The sequence below is a fragment of the Mytilus galloprovincialis genome, chromosome 6 (assembly GCF_965363235.1).
Source record: "Mytilus galloprovincialis chromosome 6, xbMytGall1.hap1.1, whole genome shotgun sequence".
In the NCBI taxonomy this organism is placed as follows: Eukaryota; Metazoa; Mollusca; class Bivalvia; order Mytilida; family Mytilidae; genus Mytilus; species Mytilus galloprovincialis.
The window spans coordinates 78,321,466-78,337,045 of NC_134843.1; the positions used below are offsets into that span (position 1 = coordinate 78,321,466).

The 15,580-nt window shown below is 31.7% G+C and overlaps 1 protein-coding gene across 1 annotated transcript; it reads left to right on the plus strand.

Moving 5' to 3' along the window:
• The first annotated feature begins 20 nt into the window (after nt 1-20).
• On the plus strand, nt 21-12,679 carry LOC143080413 (dehydrogenase/reductase SDR family member 4-like). Its single transcript, XM_076256249.1, has 9 exons — nt 21-232; nt 1,982-2,159; nt 2,405-2,482; nt 3,178-3,201; nt 4,495-4,565; nt 5,420-5,471; nt 9,862-9,996; nt 10,867-10,922; nt 11,762-12,679. The coding sequence occupies exons 1-9, from the start codon at nt 126-128 to the stop codon at nt 11,874-11,876; spliced, it is 816 nt and encodes a 271-aa protein (XP_076112364.1). The 5' UTR covers nt 21-125; the 3' UTR covers nt 11,877-12,679.
• The last annotated feature ends 2,901 nt before the right edge of the window (nt 12,680-15,580 follow it).

Sequence of the window (15,580 nt, forward strand, 5' to 3'; positions counted from 1 at the left end):
GCTGTATTGGACTCTATAACTCTCAAAGTACTCCGAATGACGACGGGATATCCCTTTCTTTTTGCTTGAATGCAAATTTTGTACTTTAAACTGATAACAAAGTCCTGATAATTAACCTTTGCAGAATGTTTAGCAGGTTATCTAGACAAATTGCAGTAAGGATGTCAACTACAGCAGCCAGAGCACAGAAACTAAAGGGGAAAGTGGCCATAGTCACAGCATCCACAGAAGGGTAACATAAATTTATCTTTTTTATCAGATAATTCTCAATTGTGCATATTAGACTGTCCTATATGTAAGCATACCTGTCAATTCAAAACATCTATGATCTGGGACGATCTCACAAATATATCGTCCTTCACCATGTTCACCACACATATCCTTCCCTGTTACGCTTATATCATGGTTATCACTAGTCCAAATAATTATGTCGTCTTGAAAGCTCAGAAAGGCTATTATAATTTTTTTCTTTGACGCCTTACTTCCACGTAAGGCGTCAAAGAAAAAATTATAATAGCCTTTCATGATCAAGACGTCATAATTATTTGGACTAGGTTATCACCATATTTAACCGCTCCATAATTATCATATCACGTCTTTCGAGACGAGAGCATGCATTATCAGGGACGTCACAATGTATGAGGAGTAGTTATCAGCGCATAACGACGTGTGAGGTATATATTGGGGGGAGGGGTGGTAGGATGGCACCTGAACCTGAAATCCTGTGCTTAAAACAAAATCTTGAGGTTCCGAATTTAAATAAATTTAAATCCCGACTAAAAGAATTCCTGGATCCCGAAATCCGGAGCTTAAAAACACCTGATCCTGGAGTCCCAATAAAGGTACTATCCCCTCCATAGATTATCAAATTTTCTACACATTAAATTAATATTGTAAAATTTCAGCTGCGAGCCATGATGTGAACTTTTTTGGTGAGTGAAAGCAGAGATCGAGCTATAAAAGCTTCAATTGTGTCTCTCAACACAATGAAGCTTTTTTAGCTCGTTCTCTGCGCTCACTCACCAAAAAAGTTCACATTGTGGCTCACAGCTGACATTTAATGATATCAATGTGTAGAAAATTTGATAATCTATACCTCTCACATTGTGACGTCACTGATCATGCCTGCTCTCGTCTCAAAGCCCTATTTGAGAATTGTGGAGCTACTGAGCAGGGTGATATAGACGTAGGGAAGGATGATAAGAGATATTATTAAGCTAGCTTTTGTTGAGCATAAAACTGTCTTATGGAGAGAGAAAAGACCAGTAAGGCCAAAATTAAAAATATGTTTGTTTCCCCTCCCCCCACCCGGGTCAAAAATAAGCCCCCGGGTCAAAAAATTATTTTCCACAAAAAAATCGAAATTATTTTTTTCCTGAAAATAATTTGTTTCCATTTTTGGAAAGTGCTTGAAAGCAGAAGGATTGATAATCTAAATAAATACACTCAAACTGAGCACAAACAACTGATAAGTGGCCTAGACTGGACAAGTCAAACCATTCATGTGACCATGCTATGACAATCACATCCAGTTAAAAAAAAAAAAAAGAACCTGCCTTCCTGGTCTGTTTACAAAGGGTAGACCCGGGGGAGAGGAAACAGACATTCTTTTAAATGTGGCCTAATAGAATGATAAACGGTAAACAGGTAATCATGTTTCTTTGTATACATGTAGATACCATGAAATATCAGCCGCTCCAGACCACGCAATGTGAAGCTTTTTAGCTTGTTACCTGCAATCACTCACCCAAAAAAAGTTCACATTGTGGCTAGAAGCTGACATTTTATGATATTAATGTATAGATAACTCGATAATCTACACATATCACTATCAGCTGTGATCAGCCTACTCTTTATCTTGTGATTTTTCTCTTAGAGTCTTTGTAATGACCAGCGAGTCCAAATATTTTTGATATCTTTAATTTTTTTTTTTTTTCTGTTAAAATATTAACATGTAATTATGAATGATAATTAATTTCAGAATTGGTTTTGCCATAGCCAGACGTCTTGGAGAAGATGGTGCACAGGTTGTTGTCAGTAGCAGAAAACAAAAGAATGTTGACAAGGCTGTTGATGTATTGAAAAAAGAAAATCTGGATGTCTGTGGAATTGTTTGTCATGTTGGCAAGAAAGAGGATCGAACAAAACTTATACAAAAGGTTAGCTGGCTTTAAGTGTTTAGTAGCCATGGTAACATATACGTTTGTTGTAATCCACTTTTTAAGCTTGGATGGAGTAACTCATACATTCATGGTATAAAAATGCTATTTAACCAAATGAGATGATAGTAATTTGCCTCAATGTCTTTAAACATGTTAAAGGTTACAATGGGGTTACTACATAACCTTTGTACTACATTGATATCAGCATACATTGTATTTTTGATATTTTTGTATGTTTTCAGACGATAGATGAATATGGCGGAATTGATATTTTAGTATCTAACGCAGCAGCCAATCCAACAATGGGTCCTTTAATTAATGTAAGTAATAATGTATAGCCAATTCTTTTATGTAACAGGCAAGCATTTTGGAAATAGAACATGTATTAATATAAAGCAAAATTTCAAAACTCTACTTTTTACTCAAAATTGTAAACATGGATGACAGGGAACAATAAATTTTATTAGTCCTTCTACTTGCAAAAGCCAACAACAGAAAATATCAATTGTGCTGTCACATTTCTAAGCAGGATCATTGATGAATGTGAATTTCAAATAAAGAGCAGAAAACAGCAGAAGGCCATCAATGGGTCTTTACTAAATTGAGAAAATTCATCATCAAGAAGCAGGCTTCAGCCGGTCCCTCACCAAAATATATATACTAGTTCAGTTAAATTGAATGTCACACTAAACTCTGTATCAATATTAAATCAATGTTTGTATTGCAATGACGTACATGTCAGAGTGAACTGTGTTTTTAATGAAAGAATTTCAGTATATGACAATTAATGAAAAGGGGGTAAATATATATACATAAGTAGATTGAAAAAAAGATATGCATTACATTTTTAATTTGATCACTTCTCACAAAAAGTTAAAAAAATAACAATCATTATTTATTCATTAGACCTGTACAGTTTGTTTTTTGTGGAAACAGTTGTCACCATGCCGAATAATGATGCTGTATTTCAGATATCTATTAAAACTCATTTATTATAAAACTCTATATTTTGCAGTGTTCAGAAGATGCCTGGGATAAGGTAAGAATTTTTGTTTTCCAATGAAAAAAAAATTAAGAAAAATGTAATGAACATAAAATACTTTCAGATTGGAATAATAGAAGATCTGAAGGGTTTACAACATTGAGACATCAACCCAATGACAAAAACAACTGATGATGTCTTGAGGATAGCATGCATCCTTCAATTATAGAATGGTGACCGCAACAATCTGCCTTTATCTTTCAATTCTTTAAATATTAAAAAGCATTAAGATATGAGTTAGGACAACTTCTGACAAAGTTTATAACAGGCACATGACAATACGGTGTGGTTAAACTGCTTCAGATGTTCCTAGACAAACATTTTAATAACAATCTGTAAATAAACAGAATTTACTTGAAAGAACATACAAATACCATGAATACAGGAAAAGTATACTATTAACATGATTAATGTTTAATAAAAAAAAAAAAAAAATTTATTAAGAAAACAAAATGAATAACAAATTCTGATGTAATTTTTATGTAATGATGTTTTTCATTGGCAAAAAGTTACCATCAGATCCATAGTTAACATTTTGTAACTAAGGAGGGAACAGCCATTTTAATTGCTTGGATAAAAAAATGTTCTATTACTATCATATTATCAAAAATAAAACAACATCTACTTCAAATTTGCTGTTTTGATGTGGTTTTATCCAAATTTGAATCGTAAAAGTAATGTTATAATCTCAAGTTTGTAAGTTTTAATTTATATGATGTCGATGTTTAGCTATGTTGCTGTACATCAGATTTATCAAAATATAATAGTACATGTACATAACTTTTAAAGCAAATGGTTCAAAGGTGTGTAGTAGATATAAGATATAAGGCAAATGAAAACCTGAGAGGTTAAATACATTTGGAAATTTGAAAACCTGACTTGAATAAAAAAAGGGACATTAAAACTTTGCAAGAGAGCTATCTCCACTAGGTATTATTTCATACATTTGTTTTACTTTGCGAACCATGATAAATCAATTATATATAATTTTGTGTTACCATGGTTACCGGATTAATACTGTAAATTCAGAAATTATTGCGATGTTTTTATTATTGCAAAAAATGCGACAGGGTTATACATTTGTAATCGTAATAACAAAAACTCGCATTATGGAATTTTTGTATATGAATTAAACAGGATTTTTTTTCTGAATATCGCAAAAATTAAAATTGCATTTTCATCTAAATGTCAAAATCGCAATAATAAATGCATGCAATAATTTCTAATTAGTCAACTGTCTCATTGGCAATTATACATCTTTTTTGTATTTGTATATTTTTATTATTTCAGCTCTTTGATACAAATGTGAAAGCCACATTTATGCTGTGTAAAGAAATTGTACCACACATAGAGAAAAGAGGGTATGTCATTAAATCTTAGAATACTCAATTGTAGTGGTCAATATCTCACCTGATCCAATGGTCAGTGTGACCAGCTGTATGACCTTGTTGATTCTGTCCATAAATATTTGCTTTTGTGTCCTGAATCTGGACACAAAAGCAAAGATTTATGGACAGTTTCAAAACCACTTGTTTTTGTTCTCTAACATAAAGTTTACCTCAACCAATTGTTCTGAAACTTACACAATGCTTCTAAATCATGTAAATACCACAAAACTCTGATTTAATAAGGTAAAATTTTGGTGGCATCACTTTTACAATTCTTGAGTAATGCATGCCCTTTATAACGATACATGCACCAGGGGCATCATCTCACCATTTATTTATAATAACTCACATTTCTGACTTGAATATCTAGTTTGTCAGAAGACTAAACCCAAATTTTGTAGAAATGCGGATGATTTTGTCAACTTTCACTTAAATCTCTATTTGTTTAACTAATTGGAATATAGAAAGCCAATGCATTTTACTTTCTTGCATTTCTTTTTATCAACATGAAACACTTGTTATCTAATTCTTGAAACAACAGATAAAACCCATTATTCTAATTTTAACCAGCTTGACTCAAATTCTAAACTTAAAACTATTTTAGATCCCAATAAAGATATTCTGTCTATTGTTGTCATGGACTTGTGTAAATAAGGTCCACATGGGTCAATTATCTATACACTTATATATATATTATTAATATAAACTTGACTTGTCTAGCATTTTTGTCATGTATTCTATGTTTCTTGTGTATACTATAACTGCATTTATACTTTTTTTGTAATAAAAAAATATATATATATTAAATATATTGATTTTTTTTCCAGTGGTGGTTCTATTGTGATAGTATCATCTATTGCTGGATATGTTTCAAGTGACGTAAGATCATAGCTATTTTAATCAGAATTATTGTGGATTCATTTATTTTCCTGGGTAGCAATTTTCGTGTATTTATGAAAACTTGCATATTCGTGGATATTTAAATTTTGTTGTTTTAGCAAATTCTGCATACATTCCCTTCTAAAATCTGTTTTATGTTGAAAATTTAAATTCGTATTTCTCCTGTTCCCATGAAAATTGGTATCCAATGATTATTGATGAATCCACAGTACTGTTCTTTGCTGAAATGTTTTATTGTGACTTGAATATAATCATTATGGTGTAGGTTCCAATCGGCGCAATACGTTTGCGTGGATTGGTCCTTCATTTGTGTGGAAAAAATCCACATTTGCATGGAAAAAATCCACATTTGCGCGGAAAAACACATTACGTTTGCCCGAATTTTAACTGTTGAAAAGTTACTACATTTGCGCAGATTTATTAAAAAATATATGAAAAATAAATCCATAACTTTTAATAAAAAAAACAAAAAAACTTAATGGTGTTTAAATAAACTAAAATGTCAACAAATCAAGTGAACAAAATAAAAAAGAATTAATTTATTAACAAATTTGCCGACTATTTAGCAGAAAACTACGTTACCAGCAACTCAAAATTTCTATCAACAATGTGGACGGCTGTGCCCAATGAAGAAACAAAACGTACCAACATTACAATGGGCCAGAGTCTTTTCATAGTCATTACAATGAACAGTTTTATTCAACTCATCCAGCCATCTACACTTTCATTGAGATTATTATATAAGTTCAGGCGACTACTAATATCAAAATTCGCAACAGTGATAACCAAGCCCTTGTGAAATGCACAGACCAAAGAGAATATGCAGTTTAACCGTTCAACAATTTCTAAAATTTCAAAATGGTAAAATTTCCCGTCGATCTCAATCTCAAATTGCTAGGATACAAGTACCAGATAAGGACTGAACTATAGATCATTCCTGTATATATATTATCCGCATGTTTATTCCGTTTTATTCATGACTCTATACGTTGAATAATCTTTTCCATGATAGACGCTGTTTTTTATTCAAAATGTTTCTTTTACATTAATGTAGTGCTTTTTAATGTTTATATAAATAAATAAAGACTTGTCTTATATATGTTAATCAATAAGATGTAGTATAATTGCCAATTTATATTCCAAACAATAATCGGAAAACAAATTAAAGGTAGAAAAAAACTCAGATAAACTACAGGTAAGTTCGCGCAAATGTAATGCGTGTCATTTTAAAATCCAGGCAAATGAAGGTCGCCCATTCCAATGATGCTATTAGTAGGCAAATACTAAGATTAGTTTTATGGGTAGAAATATACAAGGAAAGAATACAATCCAGAGACTAGCAAATTTCCAATCTAAAACACTGTATTTACACTGATTACAATAAAATGTACTTTCATTATATAACATTATATGGTGTGGTTCAAATTTTATTAGATATCAACAATTTTTTGAAGTTTTGTTTCACCAACATTTATCCATAGATTTAAGTCAAAGTTAATCTGGGATGAAATAAAAAAAAAATCAGCAACAGTTGAGTTTATTTATTAAATTACTGGAGTTATTCCCCTTGGAAATTCAACCTATATGCAAGATTCATTCATACATACATTACTTGTCACATTTTAATAAATTTCACATGAAAGATTTAAATCAACAATTTCTCAATGTGATACAAATAGTGTTTTCCTTTCAAGTGTCATAATTTACCTCACTTTAAGGAGAATTATCTTCAGGGAAATTTCCAAACAACATTTGTAGTTTAAATCTATATATATAACTGAATTCATAGACTAAGTATGGCAATTTTAAGTAAAGATATGATTTGATATTTAGTTTTGATTTTAAAAATTATAAAAAAATTGCTACAACCATAACAATTGATTTTATTACTTTGTCCAAATCAAAATATAAGTTTAAGCTTTTAAAGCAGTTATCAATTTATAATACACCTGTTTGAAATTCAGGTCTAATGCAGTTATAAATTCTTAATTAAAGTAAACTTTTTTAAATTTTATTGTCTGTCTCTTTAAGGATAAGTTAGTAAAGAATATTTATAATTTTTTTCACAAATTTCAGAGTGCAAGAAAGGTAAATATAATCGCTATAAATGGAAATATAACTACCTTGTTTTATACACACCCAATTAATGGCTAAAAATCTGCCAACTGCCGTCAATCTCATTTTAATAACACAAACTTCCATACTTTGATAATTTAAATCATAAAAACTTTGATATATATGAAGAGTAAGCTATTTTTGTCATAGTTAGTTTCATAAAAGTTACATCTGATGCTTTTGGGAATCCAGAATCACCCCCCCACCCCCCCCTTATTTTTTGACAATTAAGGCATTTGAATGGGAACATACAGTTGGAACAACCCCTTTTTAAATGACTAGATCCACCCCTGGAATCCTTCTGTAGATATATGTATGTTCAGTCTTCCTCACCAGGTACATTTAACCAGGCTTTGTTTTTACTCTTCCTTAAAAAAATAATAAGAATCATTACACTGTCCATATCGTCATTTCAGCTTCTCCCAAACTGATCGTAAATATATATTTTCAATATTGTTGTAAGATTTTAGGTTATTTCTTTGAGGAGATATAATTTGAGTATAAATCTAAGGCCATGCACAAAAATTACGCGACAAGTAAAGGGTCTCTGGATGATCACTTGAATTATGCTTACATATTTTTCCCCTGAGTTTTTTTATGAGAATATTGTTAACATAGCTTAACAAATTTAAGTTTTTCCTTTGAATGTTTCTAGTTGGCCGAATAAACTTATTGACTAAGCTAACATACCATATATATTTTAATACAGGAAATGTGTTTTTTCCTTATTGAAGGATGTACACAAATTTGAATAAAATAGCCATTTATTTTTGTTATTGTTGAGAAAGTGCATTTTTAGCTCACCTGACCTGAAAGGTGACCCGTCAAACTTACCAAGATGGCCGCCATGGCTAAAAATAGAACATAGGTGTAAAATGCAGTTTTTGGCTTATAACTCAAAAATCAAAGCATTTAGAGCAAATCTGACAAGGGGTAAAATTGTTGATCAGGTCAAGATCTATCTGCCCTGAAATTTTCAGACGAATCGGACAACCTGTTGTTGGGTTGCTGCCTGTGAAATGGTTATTTTAAGGAAATTTTGCAGTTTTTGGTTATTATCTTGTATACTATTATAGATAGAGATAAACTGTAAACAGCAATAATGTTCAGCAAAGTAAGACCTACAAATAAGTCAACATGACCAAAATGGTCAGTCGACCCCTTAAGGAGTTATTGCCCTTTATAGTAAATTTTTAACAACTTTTCGTCATTTTTTGTTACTTTTCTAAAAATCTTCTTCTCTGAAACTACTTTGCCAAATTTAACCAAACTTGGCCACAATTATCATTGTGGTTTACAGTTTATAAAATGTGTTCGATGACCCAGCCTACCAAACAAAATGGCCGACATGGCTAAAATTAGAACATAGTGGTAAAATGCAGTTTTTGCTTTATATCTTTGAAACTAAGACATTTAAGGCAAATCTTTCAAGATTTTAATGTCCATCAGAATAAGATATATCCCCTCACAAATTTTCAATTGAATCAGACAACCTGTTGTCGGGTTGCTGCCCTAAAATTGGTGATTTTAAGGAAATTTTGCAGTTTTTGGTTATTATCTTGAATACTAATTATAGATAGAGATAAACTGTAAACAGCAATAATGTTCAGCAAAGTAAGATCTACAAATAAGTCAGCATGATAAAAATTGTTAGAGGACCCCTTAAGGAGTTATTGCCCTTTATAGTCAATATTGAACAACTTTTCGTCATTTTTGTAACTTGTATAAAAATCATTTCTAAAACTACTTGGCCACAATCATAATACTGGGGTATCTTTTTTTTTAAAAAGTGTCTAATGACCCCGCCTACCAACGAAGATGGCCAACATCTGTAAATACATTAACAGGTGAGCGACACAGGCTCTTGAGAGCCTCTAGTTAATGTCTCGTTTGGAAACTATTTAACCTATGATTCTTATAATAAATGGCATATAAAAATATGTTACATATTAGAAGAGTTCCCTAAATAATATTCTTGTTAAAATCATTTAATTTCAAAAGATTTTAAAAAAAAGATGTAAAAAACATCTGACAGTGTCTTCAATTGAAATACCAAAATTGGCATCAATATTGAAAAATTCTCGATCTTTTTGGCAAACATTAGAGGTTTAACTGCGAGATTATGGGAATGAAGACAACAAAATAATCATTGAAAGTATAATGGTTAGATGTCAGACTATGTACAAAATTGGCTGAATTACAACATCAATTATGCTATGATTTATTTTTTAAAAATACTTCAATTTTACAACAGGCTATTCCAGCTTATGCAGTAACCAAAACAGCATTACTGGGTCTGGTGAAAGGATTAGTAGGAAGCTTAGCACCAAAGAATATTCGAGTGAATGGTATAGCACCAGGTCTAATCGATACTAAATTTAGTGCTGCTGTGAGTATATATTCAGTTTTATAATGTATTTCAATATGAATTAAACTGGAATGGAAATACAAAGAGGTCAATCAACATTGAACTATCAAATGATGAAAGTAAAGCAATGTCATGGCCAAAATGAAAAAAGACAATAAATTAACTATAGTCCACAGGCACTTGTTTCTATCCATGGAAAGGTCGACTATCTATATGACCTTCTCATGGATAGAAACAAGTGCCATAAAACATTACAAAGTAAACAAAAGATTGCAACACAAGCACCACCAAAGAGGAGGGTGAATGTCAGGCGTTTTGGAAGGGTTGGTAGTTCCTGATTAACTAGTAACATGTGTTAAAATCTATTGAAAAGTCTTAAACAAAGATAGGGCATTATGCTGCAACGTAATGGAAACTGTCACTACATTACCAAATTAACCAAGGTAACATTTGAATTCTTTAATCCTTATTTATGACCAAACATAAAAGTTTGAAATGTAAACACACTTTTTCAGGACTGTTTTTAGAAGGCAGTAACAAAAGAGAGTCAAAATATACCAAAGGGGCATTCAAATTTAACCCATATAAAGTAGAAAATAAACTGACTGTGACTGCCATACCTTAGAAAAAAGGTAACAAAAAACACAAACAGATATTGATAAATAAAATATCAATGTAATACAAAACAGAAAACTGAAGTACAAATAATTGCCCTGTCAGAGGCAAGGAAAGTTGTGAGTAAATTAATGGACACTCAATACTAGATCAGGGTCGGATCCAGCCATTTTAAAAGGGGAGTTTCAACCCAGGATAAATGGTTTTAAAAATGCCTGGAAACACCCTTGTATTGTAAATAATCATTTATATTTATAATTTTCTCTTTCATTACAGTTGACAGGTAACCCAGAAATGTTAAAGATGGCTTTACCAGCAATTCCTTTACACAGGTAAGTTATCAATTTTTTACTGAGGAAGAAAACCTGCTTTCAGGTCATGCTATATATACTCTATTGAACGTGGGTAGGTATAGGTTTCTAAAATTTTCAATATCTTTATATGAAGACATAGCTTATAGTGTGAAATGTTGAAAAATAATTTGATTCTAATAGGAAAATTCTGACACAGACTTATAAGGCAAATCTAAAGCAGCCATTTTGATTTGGTGAAGCAAAAATGTTCTAGAAAAAATCTTTTACAATTCTAAAATTAGCATATAAACGAAAACTTTCTTAAGATTGATTTTATTTAGTTTTTAAGTCCAAACATCATCACGAAAAATGTCGATTTTGATCTATGGTGTTATTTAAAATAAAACTGATGTTTTAATTTAAGATAAATTACCCTTTCATATGATTGCATATTGGTATTCATTATATATGCAGTATGTGGTATTAAATTGTTATTTAAAAGTTCAAAAATATTTTATTGATCAGAAACTAAAACAAAACAGATGAGACACAATTTGATTATTATATTCAAGTGAATTAACTGTTGTAATATTTTATTCAGATAAAAGTTTTGTTTAAATTGCAATTAAGTTTTCAGACAAAATAGATTGTTTCACAATAAGGAGGATACTTATGTGAAAAAGGTGAAGTTTCCTCTGAAAATTAAAGCTTTTTTTATTAAAATTTCATTTTTTGCCTTTTTCATGAATCAATTAAATTTAGTTTCCAATTCATAATATCAAAAGCAGTTGAGAATTATTATCTCCCTTTAAAAGGAAATAGCAAGTTAATTTTAAAATAACATTGTCGCTTAACTTTACATTTTTTGTCTGTTTCAGGCCAGGAATACCAGTAGAATGTAGCGGAATAGTTTCCTTTTTGTCATCAGAAGATGCATCTTATATAACTGGAGAAAATATCGTAATATCAGGTGGCATGCCATCACGGTTGTAGATTATGTTTTGAAGCAAATGAGATATCCATTCAGCAACTATCAGAATGACTGCCTTTATGGTGCTAAAGTATTTGAGGACATCTGTTAACAGTTTCATTTTTTTATCTGCTTTTAGAAGTAAAGATTACATTCATGCAATGTAAACCCTGTGTCTTTAGCTTCATATTTATACATTTTCCATACAATATCATTTATCCTTTGAATTGGAATAAAAAAAACGGAAAAGAAACAGAGCATAGAGCAAAAAGTTCTAGACAATAAATGAAATATTTGGTTTTTCTAGTTACAAAATGAGATGTATTTGTACAACCAATATAAACTCATGATGTCATTGTAAAGTAATTTTTTTTTAATTTGAGTTATCTTTCTTTGTCTACAGTGCACTTGAACCATTTTTTTCATTTTTGACAAGAGAACTGCCTTTGAATGCCTAATGCATTTTAGGTCGCATTGCAAAATGAATGCAATTTTTACCCTTATTTGATAAAAAGCACTTTGTTTATACATTGCCTGTAATCAGTTTTTTAAAGGTTGTTCTTGTTCTTTATGTAAAACTATCATAAATTTTACTTCCTTAGCAGATTCTTTAGTTTATAGATACAAAGGTTGATTATGATTGCTTGTCTTGTGCATAACCAGTATCATGAGTTGACAAATGAGACGAGGTATTGTAATCCTACTATTGAATTGTAATAATATATAGCTGTTAATAAATCATTGTGTTTATAATGAATCATTTAGATTTTTATATATATGTGATCTTGTTGATTTTTAATAATTTTAATGAAGAAATGTTCAATATTAGTTTTTTCTTTGTCTGCCATTTGAACTGCTACATTCAACAACTTCGGTTGCATGTACACAACACATAAAATTCCCAAAATTCCCATAACAGGAGCTGCTTCCTTCCAACCTTAGTTCACTCATGATTTCTGATTGGGCTTTTGTTAGATGTATTTTCTGCTTTGTATTGATGTCATCGGCGGATCCAGGAGGCGGGGGCCTGGGTTCCCCCTTTTGTGGGAAAAATTTGGTTGATTATATAGGGAATCATTGAAGCATGACTGGAGCGCCCCCCCCTTTAGGTCAGTCAGCGGGCCCCCTTAGGAAAAGTTCTGGATCTGCCACTGGATGTTATGAGTACTGTCCCTCGATAGGGGAGGTTTGGAACCTTCAAACATGTTTAAATTTCATATGGGCCTTGCCCAAATCAGAAGCCTGTGGTTGATGTCAGTGTCATATTTTTGTTACAGCCAACTAAACAGTATGGGTGTTTGACAAGCCTATGACACTTGCAACATGGGATAGTGATCAAGCCTTAGTGTTACATTGTAACTAACTACTTTAAAAGTTAAAAGCTTAATATTTTGGAAGGTAGAAAACCTAAATGCTAAATACTTTGTATATAAATGCCTCAAGTTATGAAGTTCATGGCATTTGTCCTTGATATCACATTCACGGTTCAGTGACTTTTTGAAAAAAAAGATTTTTGTAATGTTAATTTCTCTCTTTTTAGGAAAGAGTAAAAGTATAATTATATTTGGTCAGTACATACCTTACACAGTCTTCATGCCTGTCAGACAGTTTTCCCTTGATCTCAACCACATTTCATGGATCAGTGAACAAGGTTAAGTTTTTGAAGTCCATATCTCGGATACTATAAGCAAAAGGTCTACTATATTTTGTTGTATGTAATGATTATAAGGTGTACTTGTCAAACATGCAGGTGTCATCTCAACTGTGCTTTGCTCATTGTTGAAGGCCATACAGTGACCTATAGTTGTTTATTTCTGTGTCATTTTGGTCTCTTGTGGAGAGTTGTCTCATACCACATCTTCTTTTTCATATTGAGCTCATTTTTATGGCTCAATGGTTGAAATTAAGATTTTGTGTTTTGGTCAGTTTTTCTTAAACAATAAGCAATAGGTCAACTATGTTTGGTTTATGAAACGATTGTAATGTTTATATGTCTGTGTGTAAATTACCTTGACATCATTTTCATGGTTCATTGTTCAATAATAAGTTTTCGTAGTTGAGTTTGTTTCTTAGATACTATAATTGAATCTTCAACTTTATTTGGTCCATGGAATGATTGTAAAGTGTACATGTCAAGGTTCATTTGTCCTTGACCTCCTATTCACTATGAAATATCAATTAATAAAAGAATCAACCAGTTAAGGTGGAAAAATAAATTATAGATAAAAAAATGACAAACTGAAAAAGTTATAGTGTTGAAACCAGTACAGATGAATGAATTGGTTGTTTATATCAAAAACCTTCGACATACAATTCCCCCCAATTTTTGTCAAGCCTGTGCCTTTAAGTGAAGAAAGCTTGACATATGGATAGTGATCAGGCGACAGCAGGGGCGGCTTTAACTATCTTCTTAAAAGCTTTATGTTTTAAAAGGTAGAAGACTTGAATGCTTCATACTTTGTATATAGATGCCTATGTTACGAAGTTTCCATCTGTCATATGTCCATTGTCCTTTACCTCATTTTCATGGTTCAGTGACTACTAGAAAAAAAAAGATTTTTTGTATTGTTAATTTCTCTTATAATTATGAGTAATGGGGTAACTAGATTTGGTATGTGTGTATCTTGCAAGGTCCTCATGTCGTCAGTTTTTTTCATTTCATGGATTAGTGATCAAGGTAAGTTTTAGTGGTCAAGTCCATATCTCAGATACTCTAAGCAATAGGTCTAGTATATTTGGTGTATGGAAGGATTATGAAGTGTACATGTTCACCTGTCAGGTGTCATCTGACCTTGACCTCATTTTCATAGTTCAGTGGTTATAGTAAAAATTTTGTGTTTTCACTTTTGGACTGTTTTTTTCTCATACTGTACGCAATAGGTCTACTATATTTGGTCTATTGAATGATTTTAAGGTGTTCAGGTCCATCTAGCAGGTGTCATCTGACCGTCACCTCATTTTCATAGTTCAGTGAAGTTTTTGAGTTTTGGACTTTTTTTCTAAATACTATGCAATAGGTCAACTATGTTTGGTGTATGAAAATATTTTACAATGCCCATGTTAATCTCGCAGGTTTCATTTGACTTTGACCTCATTTTCACAATTCATTGCTGAATTCTCAGTGTTTAGTTTTTGTGTTTTGGTCTGTTTTTTCTTAAACTATAAGCAAAAGGTCAACTATATTTATTGTATGAAAGGGTTGTAAGCTGTACATGTCTGCATGGAATGGTTGGTCTGACCCTGACCTCATTTTAATGGTTCATAGTAATTGGTCAATGTTTAGTTTTCTTTGTTAAGTCTGTTTCTTAGAAACTATAATCAATAGGTCAACTATGTTTAGCCTATTGAATGCTTGTAAGGTGTACATGTATTTCTAGCCAATGCCAGTTCAAAGCCAATGACAACAAATAAATAAACCATGTCCTCCAAGACTAAAGAGGTACACATCTAAAGGATTTAGTGTCAAATATCACACACCCTCTGAGAACAGTTCAATGGCATAACCTTGTGCACACCAAAAATAAAAGAAACAAGTGAAACTGTGAGCTACTGCTCAATGATGATACCCTGCCCGAATATTTCAGTTAACTGTAAGTTGTTGAGTGCTGAATCTGAAAGCACATCACACTGTATAGCTTACTCATATAAACCCTGAAACCAAATTTCAGAAATCCTCTTATTCTACATTGTTCTAGTACCTGAGAACAATTGGAGAAAAATGACACAA